At 47.0% G+C, this 16,553-nt stretch overlaps 1 protein-coding gene across 1 annotated transcript in view; it reads left to right on the top strand.

Annotated features, from left to right (window-relative positions):
- DIS3L2 (DIS3 like 3'-5' exoribonuclease 2) overlaps positions 1–16,553 on the top strand; it is a 334,423-nt gene that overhangs the window by 188,209 nt on the left and 129,661 nt on the right. Inside the window, exon 10 of the mRNA XM_066233727.1 lies at positions 9,778–9,857. Coding sequence (XP_066089824.1) covers positions 9,778–9,857 — 80 coding nt within the window. The remainder of the gene's footprint in view (positions 1–9,777; positions 9,858–16,553) is intronic.

Below are 16,553 nucleotides of genomic sequence, written 5' to 3'. Positions count from 1 at the left end.
TGAGAAGCAACCATCTGCTTCTCTTTCCCTCCCTCTCTCCTTTCCCTCTCTCTCTTCCCCGCTCACAGCCAATGGCTTGGCTGGTCTGAGCTTTGGCCTTAGGCACTGACAGTAGCTCAACTGATTCTAGCATCAGCTCCAGAGGCAGTTGTTGGGTGGATCCTGGTCAGGGCACATTTGGGAAACTGTTTCTCTCTCCCCCCTCCTCTCACTTAAAATAATAATAACAATAATAAATGTGATTCTTATGGGAGCATTTTCTGGAAGCTTACTACTACCTCATTTTGTCCAGTTTTAAAACTGAATTTATATCAGAATTCTCATAGCCTGTTTTAAAGTAACCCCAATCTGATATTTAAATCTCAATGGTAGGAAAACTCAACTGTCAGCGAAGTAAAAGAAGAAAGAGAGGTGTTCACTGAGAGCTTTGGAGAGGGCAACTTTCTGGACAGAGTGAGACTTGGCTGCTTGGCTGTCCCCTTAGGCAGCTGGGTCACAACAGGAGGTAACGAGTGCGGAGGCCAGGCCTGGTCTGCTCCATGTACAAACTCGTGTGGGTCAGTAGTGCCCAGTAGTTCAGTGCCTTCAGGTAAACCAACTTGGTGGATTCTGGACCTTTGTACCAGCTCATCTTTTTGCCAAAGTCCTTCTTTTCCCAGATGGCCATGGCTCACTTCCTCACCTCCCTGAAGCCATCTTCAATGTCATCATCTCATGGAGGCCTGCCCTGACTGTCCTGTTTATCATTTTGATCAGTCCTTGAACCCTTCTTGCTCGGTTCTAATGTTTCTTTCTTTCTTTCCCTCTATAGCACTTAAGTACAATGCTGTTTATTTTCTGTCTTGTCTCCCACTAGAATGTGAGTGGATAGAAATCTTTGGTCTCAAATGTGTCCCAAACACCTAGAGGAAGCAGTAGGTGCTCAGTAAATATTGAATGAAGGAACCCTGGACTTCTTTCTCTTGACCCCTGATACCTTCTTCACACTGATGTTTCACTGGTCCCTGCAACTTATTTTTTTTTCTGATATAACTTTTTTAAAATTAATTTTAATGGGGTGACATTGATAAATCAGGATACATATGTTCGGAGAAAATATCTCCAGGTTATTTTGACATTCGATTATGTTGCATACCCATTACCCAAAGTCAAATTATCCTCCATCACTTTCTATCTGGTTTTCTTTGTGCCCCTCCCCTCCCCCTACTCCCTACTTCTCCTCTCTTCCCCCTCTCCCCTGTTAACCACCACACCCTTGTCCATGTCTCTGAGTCTCATTTTTATGTCCCACATATGTATCGAATCATATAGTTCTTAGTTTTTTCTGATTTACTTATTTCACTCTGTATAATGTTATCAGGGTCCATCCATGTTGTTGTAAATGATCCAATGTCATAATTTCTTATGGCTGAGTAGTATTCCATAGTATATATGTACCACATCTTCTTTATCCAGTCATCTATTGAAGGGCTTTTTGGTTGTTTCCATGTCTTGGCCACTGTGAACGGTGCTGCAATGAACATGGGGCTGCATGTGTCTTTATGTAGCAACGTTTTTGAGTTATGGGGTTACATACCCAGGAGAGGGATTGCTGGGTCATATGGCAGCTCTATTTTTAATTTTTTGAGGAACCACCATACTTTCTTCCATAATGGTTGTACTACTTTACATTCCCACCAACAGTGGATGAGGGTTCATTTTTCTCCACAGCCTCTCCAGCATTTATTACCTGTCTTGTTGATAATAGCTAATCTAACAGGTGTGAGGTGGTATCTTATTATAGTTTTGATTTCTGCAACTTTTTTTGATCTGGACACAAAATAAAGTGAAAATTTATGAAAAGAGTTACAATGACACACATTATAAACTGTTTAGAACAAGAAAGGGAGGGGCCTGTTTCTTGAGGAAAGTCATGTTTGAAGGATTACACAGTGAAAGAGGGAGCCAACTAATTCTTTGTGACTACAAAGGGCTGAATTATGAAGTTCCTCAGAATCCTATTTCAATTCAAAATAAGAAGGTATTTGTAATAGAGCTCTCCAAAATTAAATGGCCTGCTTAATGAGACAAGGAATTCCGCCACCCCCTGCCCCAGGTATTAAAGAGGTGAGTGGATCCACCTAATTGATTTTGGATTGCAAGCATTTTGGGGATAAGATTTGAACTAGGATGACCTCTAAGGAACTTCCAGCTCTGATGATTCTATGGTTCTGTTCCCTAAACTGATATGGACTAATTCCCAGGACTTATTGTTAAGTGGAAAAGCAAGTTGCAAAAGAAAGTTTATAGTATTCAACTGTTTGTTGAAGAAAGAAGAGAAAATAAGAAAAAGTGTTTATCAAAAAAAGAAAAGCAAAAGAAAAGATAAACCAGAAAATGATAAAAATAGTTATTGATAGAAGATGGGTAGGATCAAGATAGAAGGATAGAGATAAGAATAAGACCCACTTGACTTTGAACCATTTAAATGCTTTAAATATTCAACAATGACGTTAAATCAAATCTAAAAGGAAGTAAAATCAAGATCTCTAAAATACAGATTCTGAGAAACTTCATAATTTCAACCCTCTGTAGCCACAAAGATTTAATTAGCTCCTTCTTTCACCGGTGGTGCAGTCCTTCAAACACTGCTTTCCCCAAATCTCTAAAAATGTCTAAAATAGACATAAAACAAAAACAATGATCCCAGTGTTTATTAAATGTGTGGCATCGCCAAGTACAGAAAAAAGAATTCAAGGAACTTTTGGGGACTGTACATTGGGTCACTTTGACTGTCTACCCTTAGTGACTATAATTCTAAGGCCGGGGTCGGGAACCTTTTTGGCTGAGGGAGCCATGAACGCTACATATTTTAAAATGTAATTCCATGAGAGCCATACAATGACCCGTGTACATTACGTATTATCCAATAAAAAAAATTTTTTTAAGCATTTTTTAAATTTATTTATTCATTTTAGAGAGGAGAGGGGGAGAGAGAGAGAGGAGAGACAGAGAGAGAGAGAAGTGGGGGGAGGAGCTGGAAGCATCAACTCCCATATGTGCCTTGACCAGGCAAGCCCAAGGTTTCGAACCGGCGACCTCAGCATTTCCAGGTTGACGCTTTATCCACTGCGCCACCACAGGTCAGGCAAAAAAAAAAAAAAAAATTTTATATTGTCCCAGAGGACAACTGTGATTGGCTCCAGCCACCCACAACCATGAACATGAGCAGTAGGAAATGAATGGATTGCAATACATGAGAATGTTTTATATTTTTAACGTTATTATTTTTATTAAAGATTTGGCTGCAAGCCAGATGCAGCCATCAAAAGAGCCACATCTGGCTCATGAGCCATAGGTTCCTGACCCGTTCTAAATATAAAGCTAGTAAGAGATCTTATACTTAATAGGTTCTATGGTGCTAGTGGAATTGGGATTGTAGTTCAGAAACTTTTGAGTGTGAGGCTGTCGGTAGTAGAGGTTTGTTCTGCGGGAATGAAGATAGGAACGTGGAATGGAATGGCAGGAGGTGAGGAGCTCTGTAGTGTTAGATTTCAGTTGCAGGTATCAGTATGAACTCATGACTTTTAAGCAGTAGGTTAGGCCGAACCACGTGAAATTGCCAGTTTTCAGGCCATAAGTAATCAGATATTAGCAATTTCATATGATTTAACCCAGTATCTTTTCATTCTGCTCACTAAAACTTATTATAGTTCTGTAAAAGAATGCCCTTATTTTTGGAAAACTCACGGTACACTTTGAAGAGGTCAAGTAGCATGATCTCTGCAATGTAATTTTAAATAGTTTAGATCTTTAAAAAAAAAAAGCTAGCTCTATGAAGGGAGGGACACAGGGAGGAGAAAGAGACAGCGAATATGGCGGTGTTAACATTTGCTGAGTTTGGTGAGAAGTATATGGATGTTCATTTTGCTATTCTTTCAGCTTGCCTGAGAGTTTGACATTTTTCAAAATGAAAATTGAGGGGAAGAAAGTTAGTTTTAGCATAGTCTCTGAATTTAAACCGTGGCTTTCCTGGGCTGACTGTGCGGGTCTTTGGCTCTTGCAGTGCCAGGCCGGCCTTGTCCATGGCCTCTGCCCCAGAGAGGCGCGTTTGGAAGTCTGTAGAGAGGTTCCGTTGGTGGACAAGTAAATGAAAACGAACGTAACAGGGGAGGTCATCTCAAGTCTGTTCTGATTCCGTTTCTTCTTATTACTGTCCTTTAGAAGGTGACCACCTGGTCTAGAATTTTGCAAACGCTGGACCATAGGTCTTCTGTGGACCCTGGACGAAGGCCCGTGGTCAGGTGCAAAGAGCCCGCCCGGGGCATTGCCTCACTTCTCCCTGCTGCCTCCGTGGCCTCGTGCGTGTTAGTTCACCTGGAGGAAAGAGGGGACCGATGGGCCAGGGTCTCTTTCTGCTTTCAATAGGCCTAAGTCTCTTTCGTTCTGAGTCTGTGATTGTGGCAGCCTCGCTGGCGTCCGTCCGTTGTGGCGGTTTAGAAGCAGGTGAACATGTTATGATCTATCTCCACAACTGCCGCAGAGGAAACGAGGTCCAGCCCTGCGGTGCCGAGGGCGGGACCTAGGCTTGAGTGACGGTCCAGCTCCCTCTGCCCGCAGGAGGAGAGGTCCGCCCGTCCTGGGAAAGTCAGGGTGAAATGCAAGTGCCGGGAAAGTTGACATCTGACCTGGGTGGACTGTCCCAGCGCCTGTCTGGCTGGGCTGTCGCTGCGGCGCTCTGCAGGGACACATTACGGTGGATGGAGTGCTGTGGCCCTTCCACTGGTTTTCCTGCTACGGTTTACATGGTTTACATAAACGTTTCTGGTTCTTTTATAAACTTCAGTACCATCGCATCTACGAAAGTGTTTGAGTAAAAAAAAATTATTTTTGTAAGGTTATTTTTTAAATTTTCCATTCCCTTTTACCCATCCACTGCCGCTGATCCAGATCCTCTCTCCAGAATCGCTTGCTCGTAAGGAGCACACCCAGAGTCAGGGACACGGGAGGGCGTCTGTGGCTTCCCTTAGTCCACAGGTGACCGCAGGGCCGCGGTGTGTAAAGCCGCCTTTTATGAGAAAGGAAGATGGGGTAGAGACAGTCAAGGACACCCTTGGAAACAGTAACACTGTGGTGTGACCACAGGTTTGGATGTCAAGAGGTCATGAGTTCTAATCCTAAGTGTATTTCCCAAGACACAGTGGCGGGGTGGAATGGAAAAATGCGAAGGAGAGCCCTTTCATCACTCTTTCTGTCACTTATCCCTCAACGATTCATTGCATGTGCCTTCCGCGTGCTGGCAGAGCGGCAGGGCCCGGCCACTGTCTCTGCCAGGCTGCTAAGCCCAGTGGCTAAGCGTGTCTAGCCTGTCGCTGTGATGAGACACGTGCAGGAGTAAGCGCCAGAGTGCTGTGGCCGGCGCTGGGGGGAAGAGGGCCGGTCATGGGTATGGGCGGGGCCGGGCGGGAGAGACCACTTCCACCCTGGAGCCAGGGAGGTTCCCGAAGAGTGGCATTGCAACCAGGCCTTTAAAGGCCATGGAGAACTTGGACCTTAGAGACTGGTGGGGAAGTGCCCCAGTGTTAGGGAGAGCACGAACAATACCTCAGGGACCCAAGGGCGTGGAGAAAAGTTTGGCACATAAGGTAACATGCCGGGAGTGTGCAATCTGACTGGGAAAATACAGGTTGGGCGCCATCAGAAAGGCTCTGGACTCTAAGCTGAATTTCTATTTTACTCAGTAAGGAGCTGAGGAAGGTTTTTGACCAGAGGCGTACTTTAGGATGATGAACCTGGCAGCGCCATGACCTTGGGGAGAGCAGTTTCTGGGATGTGGTACGGGCCTTGTCCACAACCCGGCAAGGTGAACAGTGACTAGGTGGTAAGTGGGACTTAGTTGCTGTGGAGACTAGACAGCTGTTTGGGCAACAGGGAGGTGGGGACGTTGGTACCCTGAGGAGGAAGGGGACCTGCGGTCGGAGGAGGAGCATGTGAGTGACAGGACCAGAGACTCTTTCTATGCTTTTGTGACTTCCTGGGATTCTTGACTGGAATGTAGGAAGTGTTTAGTTACTTACTCTCCATGTATTCTTTTCCCACACCAAAGGCTTTGCATAAAACAATCTTAGACATTTTCTGTCACTTTAAAAAGTTCTACTGAGCCCTTCAGTCACGTGCCCACAAAAATTCTGGTTACATAACGTTGCTCTGAATTGGAATTCTGCAGCCTCATGAAGTGGAGTCCCACGCTCCCTCCCCCACCTGGCACTTCATTTTCTGTGGGTCGGGGTTAGCTTCTTTCTAACCATTGTTGCGGAACTCTTTAAATATTTGGTCTCACAGGTTCTAAAAGCTGGCAGACTGGGCTGCTCCCTGCAGGTTGTGAGACCAGAGCCTTCCAGAAGAGGAGCCAGTAAAACCCGAGGCATGTTAACAGAGTGTAACAGCTGCAGGCGCCCCGCCCTGCGGGCGGGCTCCCAGTGCTGAGGCCGCAGCTCCTGCCACTGGGCCGGGCGGCAACTGGAGGGGCCCTCCGGCACCACATCGTGGCCGCTTCGTAATTGTGGCGATGACAACGGATTAAGTCACTGGCTCTCAGCACCGAGTGCTGGGGTTTGTCGGGGTCACTCACTGTTCCCTTGCTTCTCCCAATTTTCCATCGCGAGAGAACAAGTTGGAGTCCGCTGCTACAGTACAAATACTTGCTGGGAGCTCTGCAAGAAGGGAACTCTGTCTAGAAGAAGTTGGTTTTCTTTGTGGTCCATACTGAATGTCTCTTTTTCTCCCCACATACCTTCAACATACATATGTATGTATTTATTTATACCCTGCTTTTTAATAAAAAATGATTTAAGGCAGCTTGCAGATACACATGTAATGCAGTGAATGTTTAAAAGTTAGGATAGGGGACAAAAGGAATCTATGCATAGAAAAATTAGGCACCATCAGGATAAAGGTTAGTTCACAAAGTTCAGATTACAAATAAGATCTTCTAGTGGCAAGTCAAAAATGTCTTTCTGAGTTTCCGGGCAGCCAAGGCAGAGAGGGAAATCTAAAAGGATGAAATTCACATGTCGCCCTGGCCAGATAGCTTGGTTAGTTAGAGGATCATCCGGAAGCGCAGAGGTTGCCGGTTCAGTCCCCACTCAGGGCACTTACAAGAACAGATGTTCCTGTCTCTCTCCTGTTCTCTCTCTTCCTCTCTCTAAAATCAATAAAATAAACATTTAAAATTCACATGTTTGTAAGACGCGAACAAACCATCAGCTCAGGAGAAGAAGAGTGAGTCCGTGCACTGTAGAAACTCATAAAGGGGCCCCGAGTGATGAAACAGACCAGGCCCTCAGCAGCTTCCCTGCAGTGAGAGCGTAGCCATCCGGTCGACTTCTCGGAGTGTCTCTTAGGGCAGGCGTGGTAACAAGGCCCCACGTGGGACAGGACTCCACTGGAGGCCTGTGCTGGGTGTCTCTGTGCAGTCTGGCCCTTCGCCAAGGGCACTGTCCTGAGGGGCACGCTGCCGTGGCTGGGCCAAGAGCCGGGCCGTCCCAGCACACCGCGGGCTCTGAGAGGTCCCGCGAACCCTGACGGGGCGGTGAGCACACAGTACGCTGTACAGACGATGTCTGAGGGGAGCGTACCCCTGAAGCCTGTAGAATGCATTAACCAGTGTCACCCCCGTAAATTCAGTTTAAAGGAAAGTTCTACAGTGGAGAAGCTAGCGTGGCATTTCCCAAACTGGCTCAATCACAGGACCCTTCTAAAAAATTAGAATATGTAGTGGCACATTGGGAAGCACTGATCTAAAGCAGGGGTCAGCAAACTTTCTGCCGAGGACCTGGGAGATATAGCTTTAGTATACATTCCTGTCACAACCACTCCGCTCTGCCACTGGGTCAAAAAGGGGGGGCTATGTGTCCATAAAGCTTCATTTATGGATACTGAAATTGGAATTTCATATAGTTTTCACATGTCATGAAATAATATTCTTCTTTTGATTTTTTTTTTCAACCATTTAAAAATGCAAAAACCATTCTTAGCTCGCAGGCCATTCAGAACAGGTGGCGGGCCCCATTTGGCCTGTGAGTTGTAGTTTGCCAAGCCCTGATCAAGAATAATGTTTGGATGGTATGTTTTCCAGCAACCTTTCCTGAGGACTGCTTCTCGGAGTTGTTTTAATTTAGATTTTTATGTTTCTGGTTTAAGAGCAGATTTTAAAAAAAGTAGAAAAGGATTGGTTTGAGTGCTTACAGGTTAGTTTAAGATTTTTCTCAGAAACAATTTGTGGGTCCTCTCAAAGAAGACATTGACAAACCATAATTGAAGCCTTGTAGTTTTACTCTGTTACATGTGGCTGGAGCAGTTTGAGGCTGGAAATGTTTTAGTAGGAATTATCATTCATTCATAGAAATAAAAGTCTCAAATCACCAAGAGACATTTAATTTTGAGACATCATAGCTTCCTAATCAACTCTCCAAGTAAACCGGTAAACTGACCCCCACCAAGTGGGGAGTGTTCTTTTTATTTTGACTAAGAGGGATGTCCTTTCAGCTTCTTGTGATGTCATTATGCTGAAAGGGAGGAGGACTGAAATACTCCCAACACCAAGTCTGGCGTTTCAGTCTCGGTTCAATAACTATTTATTGAGTACTCGGTACACATAGAGCATTTTGCTAGCTTTTATGGGTGATACAAAAAGAAGTGAGAAGCACACAGTTCCTTCTTTACCTTGTGAATCAGGGTCAAGATTCTCACCAATTTAAAGCCCATTCCTCTTGTGTCAGGATTAATTTCACTTCCCTGTCTCTTCCTGTTTGCATTCATTCATTCATTCATTCATTCATTCATTCATTCATTCAACAAATACTTGTGAGTTGCAGCCTGTGTTCCTAGCAGTAGAACACATTCTTAGGTGACCCGCCGAGCACCCCAGTCTCCAGACAAGTGCCCAGGGAGGCGAGGGCAGCGTTATGGAGAACTGAGGTCAGACTCTGCCCCGGTCTTTAGGTATTTACATGCTAGGAATGGCTGGGTCGTGGGCCGTGGTATTGGAGAAAGTCTAAGGCAAGAAGAGAGTGGCCAGAGGAAGAGTGAAATGGGTACAGGGACAGTGTGTGAAGATAAGTAGACAGAGGGTATACCTGAGGATGTGGGCTTGGGCGAGGTATTCAATTACTCCATGGAAACCAGCTGTGGTCAGGAACATTTCCAAGTAGAGCTGTGTTACAACTAACTGTGTGGCTTCAAGTTTTTTGCAAAATTTACTCTTGGGCCCCCTCCCCCATGTCCTAACAAGTTGGGTGATTTGTTTTTAGCACCCCCCTTTCTTGGCAGATAGGAGAATGAGCCGTAAATTGTCCTTACATAGGTCCTTGAAGGGCAGGCTCCCAGCGGCCACCGAGGAAGAGGGAAGCAGTGAGAACGGACCAGTGCAGAGTGATTTACTGAAGGGACCCACCCCCTGGTCAGACAGTCCTCGGGCAGCCTCAAGCACGAGGCTACCTCACTGCCACCTCCTCACACCTGTTCCTGTTGAGAGTCACAGGCAAATGAGGGCCAGTTCACAGAGAGGACAAGGAGGACCTCAGAGACAGTGTGGGGCCTTGTCATCTCCTCCCAGGCCTGCTCCCCAGTCTCACGTGTCACTGAAGGTCCCCTCCTCGGAGAGACATTTTGGCAACAACTCTTCACTTTGCCTATCATTTGCACATTTTCAAAATAACAGTTCTTTCAGGCTAAACTGGAGTGGTTTCAAGTTTCTACTATTTGCGGTATCACTAATTAACCTTCAATCTTTCCTAGAAAAGACTGCATCTTCACCATTGACCCATCGACTGCTCGAGACCTCGATGACGCCCTGTCCTGCAAGCCACTTCCTGATGGTAGGACAGAAGTTTCTATGCCGTTCTGGGTAGCAGATAGTGTGCGTACCACTGTGATCAGCCTGGCCGCCTGGGGTTCCCCAGCAATGTCCTGTGCAAGCCGGGGTTTGCCTTGTTCCCGAACTGCCAGAGGGCCCTAAGGCTACAGAAGCCTGTGCCCTGAGGGTTTGTGCCTGTGGTGAACTTGGTTGGGGTGAAAACAGAACTGTCCTCTCAGCGGGATCCCTCTCGGACCTCGGAAGAGGCAGTGGAGAGGGCAGAAGAACTAACTCCAGGCCTGGGTCCTTCGAGGAGTTCCAGTTCGGGTGTGACATGTCAAAGAAGGGCTCTGCTCGGGGGAAGCCTAGGTTCTTCCTCTAAATTTAACAACAGCGGGGGTGAATCAGGGGTGTGCTCCACAGCTGGTGTTAGGAACACCTCCCTTAGGAACGCCCCTCGAGTTCAAGATGGAAGCCTGCGCCCAGTAGGTCTTCTTCTGTCAAGCAGATTGCAAAAGGCAGCTGTTAGGGGCTCTTTCAACATCCTTTTGGGGTCGACCTAACCAGGAAGATGTGAGATTTGAGGTCAGCAGTCCTTGAAAACTGCAGTAGGGGAAAGGGAAAGTGTGGGGGGGGTGAGAAGAGCAAACCCTGTCCCTCGTCATTTCCATGTCTCCCGGGATGTGCTGCGTCAAGTCTCAGGTACTTCTTGCCCCTCTGCAGCATGGTGTCTGGGTGACGGCTTTCGCTTCAGTCATTCTCGGATGTGGCTTTGGTACTAACGTGGCCTGTGCTGGATAACCACCCTGTGGTTCCAATCTGCAGCACGGTGTTGATGGCCCAGTGGCTTAGTCTTTCAGAGCATGGCAGAAGTGTCCACACATTCCACTGCCACCAACCTGCATTGGCTCCGCGCCTCATCTCTTCTCTGCCAGGATAGGTAGCGGAGCTTAGTGCAGGGAAGCAGAGAGATAGAACATCATTGCCCAACAGTACTTTCGTCTTCTGTTAGTGGGAGTCCTCCTTGAAACTGTCGGCAGAACAGCTCAGTGCTCTCTACCAAAGCAAATTGAAAGGAAGATAAAGCATAAAAAGAGAAAAGTTCCCATGGAAATTTTTTTTTTTTAAATAATTTTATTTTTTTAATGGGGTGACATCAATAAATCAGGATACATATATTCAAAGATAACAAGACCAGGGTATCTTGTCGTTCAATTATGATGCATACCCGTCACCCAAAGTCAGATTGTCCTCTGTCACCTTCTATCTTGTTTTCTTTGTGCCCCTCCCCCTCCCCCTTTCCCTCTTCCATTCCCCCCTCCCCCCCCCCCCGTAACCACCACACTCTTATCAATGTCTCTTAGTTTCACTTTTATGTCCCACCTACGTATGGAATAATGCAGTTCCTGGTTTTTTCTGATTTACTTATTTCGCTTCGTATCATGTTATCTAGATCCCACCATTTTGCTGTAAATGTTCCGATGTCATCATTTCTTATGGCTGAGTAGTATTCCATAGTGTATATGTGCCACATCTTCTTTATCCAGTCATCTATTGACGGGCTTTTTGGTTGTTTCCATGTCCTGGCCACTGTGAACAATGCTGCAATAAACATGGGGCTGCATGTGTCTTTACGTATCAATGTTTCTGAGTTTTTGGGGTATATACCCAGTAGAGGGATTGCTGGGTCATAAGGTAGTTCTATTTTCAGTTTTTTGAGGAACCACCATACTTTCTTCCATAATGGTTGTACTACTTTACATTCCCACCAACAGTGTATGAGGGTTCCTTTTTCTCCACAGCCTCTCCAACATTTGCTATTACCTGTCTTGCTAATAATAGCTAATCGAACAGGTGTGAGGTGGTATCTCATTGCTGTTTTGATTTGCATTTCTCTAATAGCTAAAGAAGATGAGCATCTTTTCATATATCTGTTGGCCATTTGTATTTCTTCCTGGGAGAAGTGTCTGTTCATATCCTCTTCCCATTTTTTTATCCCATGGAAATTTTTGAGGAATTATGTATTTTTAAAATCCAGAATTTGAACAGCCTACTTAAAAAAGCAAATACTGGGCTGGTTTCTTGTGTCCTGAGCCATCTGTGCTGCGTGCAAAGGCTTGGGCAGTGTCATTCTCAGTGCGAGCCCCACTTCCCCGGCCCATGTGCAGGGTGCCCCAGGGCTGGGCGCCAGGTGACAGGGGCCTGCCCTTCCTGCACTGCCCTTCCCTCCAGGTCCGCAGCCCTGCTCGTTTGTCATCTTATCCTCGAAAACAGCCGCTTCATTTACTCGGTCCACTTCCACAGTTGTTCGTGGCTGGGGGACAGGTCTGATACCCGTAACGCCATTTCAGCCGGCCCCGATGATGCTTGCCTTGCAGGGAGGGGACACCAGGGAGCTGGCCTGTGTCCTCTCCACTCACTCTCCACTAGTCTCGTGTGGACCAGACCACTGCAGAGATTTCATGTGGGGCAGTGTAACAGATAGGGCAAGAAAGGTAGATTGGGGACACATTATACATTTTTGTAAGTTTCCAACCAGAGATTATGCTTGATCCGACAGTCCAAAGCCAGTTGTTTTCAGTCTTCCATTCAGGGAGGGCAGTGAAGAGGAAGAACACAGTGAGGTGGCACAGGATGAAGGATGAGGAGGGAAGTCGAGGCAGAGAAACGGGTCGGAGAAGCATCGTCATTGTTGGGGATGTAGGTGGGTAACAGGAACTGGACTGGAGATGGGGCAGCTTTGATGGGGGTGGAGGACAGCTGTGGGGGGTGACAGCACAGCAATCAGTGGAAATGGATGCTGGGGTTCAGGGAGAAGGGTTCAAGATGGAGATGATGAGGGGGTGGAGCCCGTAAGTCAGAAACCAGAAGGCAGGCGGTCAGCTGGATTGGAGGAAGTGTGGCCACACGGAGCCATCCGTCTTATGACACGTGTTTATATGAGCGGCTGCAGATCTTTGTCTGAGGGGCAGGCACCGAGAAGCCCCGTGCAGGTGGGCCATGGAGCCGCTTCCGAGAGCCTGAAGAGAGCCCCACGGGGCACCGAGTGCACACGGTGCTTCTATTGGGATGATGGGATCATAAGTGATTTTTCTCTTTTTTCTAGTTTCCAAATTTTTATAATGTGGTAATAATAGTTTTATAATGAAAAAAATTTTGTAATAAAAAAATATTATGAGGTGCCAGAAATCACAGGGCTGCCGAGTGGCGCGCTGCACCAGGTGACCAGATACCTTCCATGTGCTTCATTATTCCCGCATTCCAGAGGGGTAATTACCATCTGGTCATTTGGCAGAGCCGCAGAGAAAGGACGTGGAAAAGGAGTCAGGGAGGAATCTGAAAAGGCCTGAGTTGGTCAGTCAAGCATTTTTATGGTGGTACTTCTACAGTTGGCCTTTGTGACAGCAGTTTCCGCCAAGGCCATTTATCCAGGGAGCTGAAAAGTAAAAGTCATTTCCAGCTTGGATGCTGGTGAGGTTGGCTAAAGGCAGCTTCTGTTAGTTACCAGTGCATATCAAGTCTTGCTTAGAGGAAAAAATGTTTAAATGTTTCAAAGAGAAAATAATGTTTTCTGGCCATATCGACATCATCTATAAGCATTTTATTTATTTATTTTATTGAATATATTGGGGTGACGTTGGTTAATAGAATTATATAGGTTTCAGAGATACAATCCTATATGTAACCATTTATATTTAAATAGAAGGTCAAACTTTTCTTTGTTCCCATTGAAGTCATCTGAATAACTGTTCCGTGAAAATAAAACATGTAGCTCATTCAGTCCTCACCTTCCCTTTCGATGAGTTCAGATGTAACCCCGGGGCTTGTTACCCGTATCTCCTGCAGGTACAAGACTGAGACTAGGCATCTGCAGATAAATTCTGCAGAAACACTGACACCCGTTCTCCAGGAGGTCCTGACTAGATCGGAAGGCTGGGGGGTGCTCCTACCCTCGCGGGATCTCAGCATCCGCCTGGGACTGCTCCGCCTCACGGAGCCTGTCCACACACGGGAGCCAAACATTCCCTTGAGCATTACAGAGCCTGCCACCTTGAACATGGATGGAGTCTTTCTCTTCTGCTCAGGAAAATAATTATCCAAGGGAATGAGCATGGTGTTACAATGATAACCCCAGATCTAAAGGCAGTAAATCACACACTTCAGTTTTATTGCTGCAACAGATCATTTGCAAGACACCTCACAGTGACCTCACCAGTCGTGTGGGAATGCCACAGTTGTCACGTCACCTTCTGTTTTTCCGATTACTTCTGCAGCGTCGCTTATTACATATCCAGATTGCGTGTAACACGCCACCTTACTGGCGGCCCATTTGGACTGTGAGTGCCTGACTGTTAGGAAACCCTTCCCTGTAATGACCTGAAACATTGCTGTCCTCCTGTAATTTTCCACCCATTAGTCCCATTTGTGCCCCTAATGGTCTACACAAGTCTTGTTTCTCCTGTGACAACCCTTCAGATACTAAAGAATGGCTGTCACATATCTCTGAGTCTCAGCCTCTCAGCTGAGCGTCCTCTCTGTTCTTCCATGTCCTATAGCTTGTGGAGTCTGAGCCGATTTCCCATGTCATGGAGTTCTTCTGCCTTTATGGGGTTCAAGATACATGGCTGTCTGTATCTGGACTTCTCCCTGGTGGCCAGGTTATGGGGGCCCTCCCAGCTAGTTTCTCCTTACTGGGCAGAACTGAGTCTGGAATAATAGCCACCCATTCTGTTAAATGAAACGTGCATTATTGCTTTGCTCTAATCTCAGAGGGGAAATTGTTAGTTGGACAAATGAGGACCTTTGTTCAGCTTTTCACTGTTCAGGCTTCCAGTCTGTCCTACAGGAAACTGGTGTCCACGCCCTCCCTGACGTCTTGTTCCTGTAGGGTGTTTTTCCCTAGTGGTGCTCCGCCGCTGAGCTGTTCAGGCTTCCAGTCTGTCCTACAGGAAACTGGTGCTCACGCCCTCCCTGCCGTCTTGTTCCTGTAGGGTGTTTTTCCCTAGTGGTGCTCCGCCGCTGAGCATGTCAGGTCGTCCGAGCCAGGTCTGAGCAGTGAAGGATCGGGCTACGGAGAGGGGTGAGGAATGAAGGATGGGGGTGATGAAATGTTCTAGACTTGAAGTGTTCCCTCTGTCTGGATCCCCCTCCTCCCAGATTCCTCACTATTCTTAGGTTCTGCTCAAATGGCATCTCAAGGTGGCCCTTCCTGCCTGACCAGGCGGTGGCACAGTGGATAGAGGGTCGGACGGACTGGGATGCAAAGGACCCAGCTTCAAAACCCTGAGGTCACCGACTAGAGCGCGGGCTCACCTGCTTGAGTGCAGGGTCGCTGGCTTGGGCGTGGGATCATAGACATGACCCCATGGTCGCTGGCTTGAGCCCAAGGTAACTGGCTTGAGCAAGGGGGCAAGGGGTCACTCACTTTGCTGTAGCCCCCCCCCCCCCCCATCAAGGCACTTATGAGAAAGCAATCAATTAAACTAAGGTGCCACAACAATGAAGAACTGATGTTTCTCATCTCTCTCCCTTCCTGTCTGTCTGTCCCTCTCTCTGTCTCTGTCACAAGAAAAAAGGAAGGAGGCCCTTTCTGACAGCCTGTCACCACAGTCTCCTTTACCCTTCCTTCCCCCTTCTTGATTGTATTTAGGGTGCTGTGTAGGATGTCGTTATATTCACTGTCGAACCCTCAGTGCCCAGAGCACTGTGTGTTACATAGTTGTTGCACACGGAAATGTTTGTTGAATGAATGAATGAGTTAATAAACTTTTGATATTGGATGTAAGAAAAGAATCAAAAATGTCATTTAAGTTTCTGGCTTGGTTACTGGGTGGAACACAATGCTATTCAATAGAGAATATTGAGAGGAGCCGGTTCTGAGGAGCAAAGATGGTGAGTTCAGGTAAGCGCATGTTGAGTGTACAGTCCTTACAGATGTCTGGGTAGAAATACCAAGGGGACAAGTAGGAGGAGTTGGAGCCGGAATGGAGGATTGGGAGTCATCAGTGCATGGGTCTGGGAGAGATGTCCCAGGAGAAGTCACAGACTGAGGGCAAGGCCCAGGGCAGACCCTAGGAGAGATGTCCCAGGAGAAGTCACAGACTGAGGGCAAGGCCCAGGGCGGACCCTGGGAGAGATGTCCCAGGAGAAGTCACAGACTGAGGGCAAGGCCCAGGGCAGACCCTAGGAGAGATGTCCCAGGAGAAGTCACAGACTGAGGACAAGGCCCAGGGCGGACCCTGGGAGAGATGTCCCAGGAGAAGTCACAGACCAAGGGCAAGGCCCAGGACGGACCCTGGGAGAGATGTCTAGCAGAATAGCTCGGAGGATGAGACCAGGGAGCCTGGAGGCGAAGCGGAGGAGAGGGTAAGGAGACAGGCAGAGCAGGCTGAGTGGTGAAGAGTCATGAAGTGTGGAAGAAAGGAAGGCAGAAGAGGACTGTAAGAGTCTTTAGTTTTGGCAGCTGGGATGACCGTGGTGGAACTTGTGTCTGTGGCTTTGAGGGAGGCATTCCAACTGCAGGTGGCAGAGGAGGGAGTGGAAACAGGGACTGGAGATTGTTTTCTTTTTCTTATCTTTTCTTTTTATTTTTTCAGAGTCAGAGTGAGGGATAGATAGGGACAGACAGACAGAAACGGAGAGCGATGAGAAGTATCAATCATCAGTTTTTCGTGGTAACACCTTAGTTGTTCATTGATTGCTTTCTCATATGTGCCTT

This window comes from Saccopteryx bilineata, chromosome 5, assembly GCF_036850765.1.
Source record: "Saccopteryx bilineata isolate mSacBil1 chromosome 5, mSacBil1_pri_phased_curated, whole genome shotgun sequence".
NCBI lineage: Eukaryota > Metazoa > Chordata > Mammalia > Chiroptera > Emballonuridae > Saccopteryx > Saccopteryx bilineata.
Note: the sequence above shows the minus strand (reverse complement) of the source record. Positions and strands in the feature narration are given on the sequence as shown.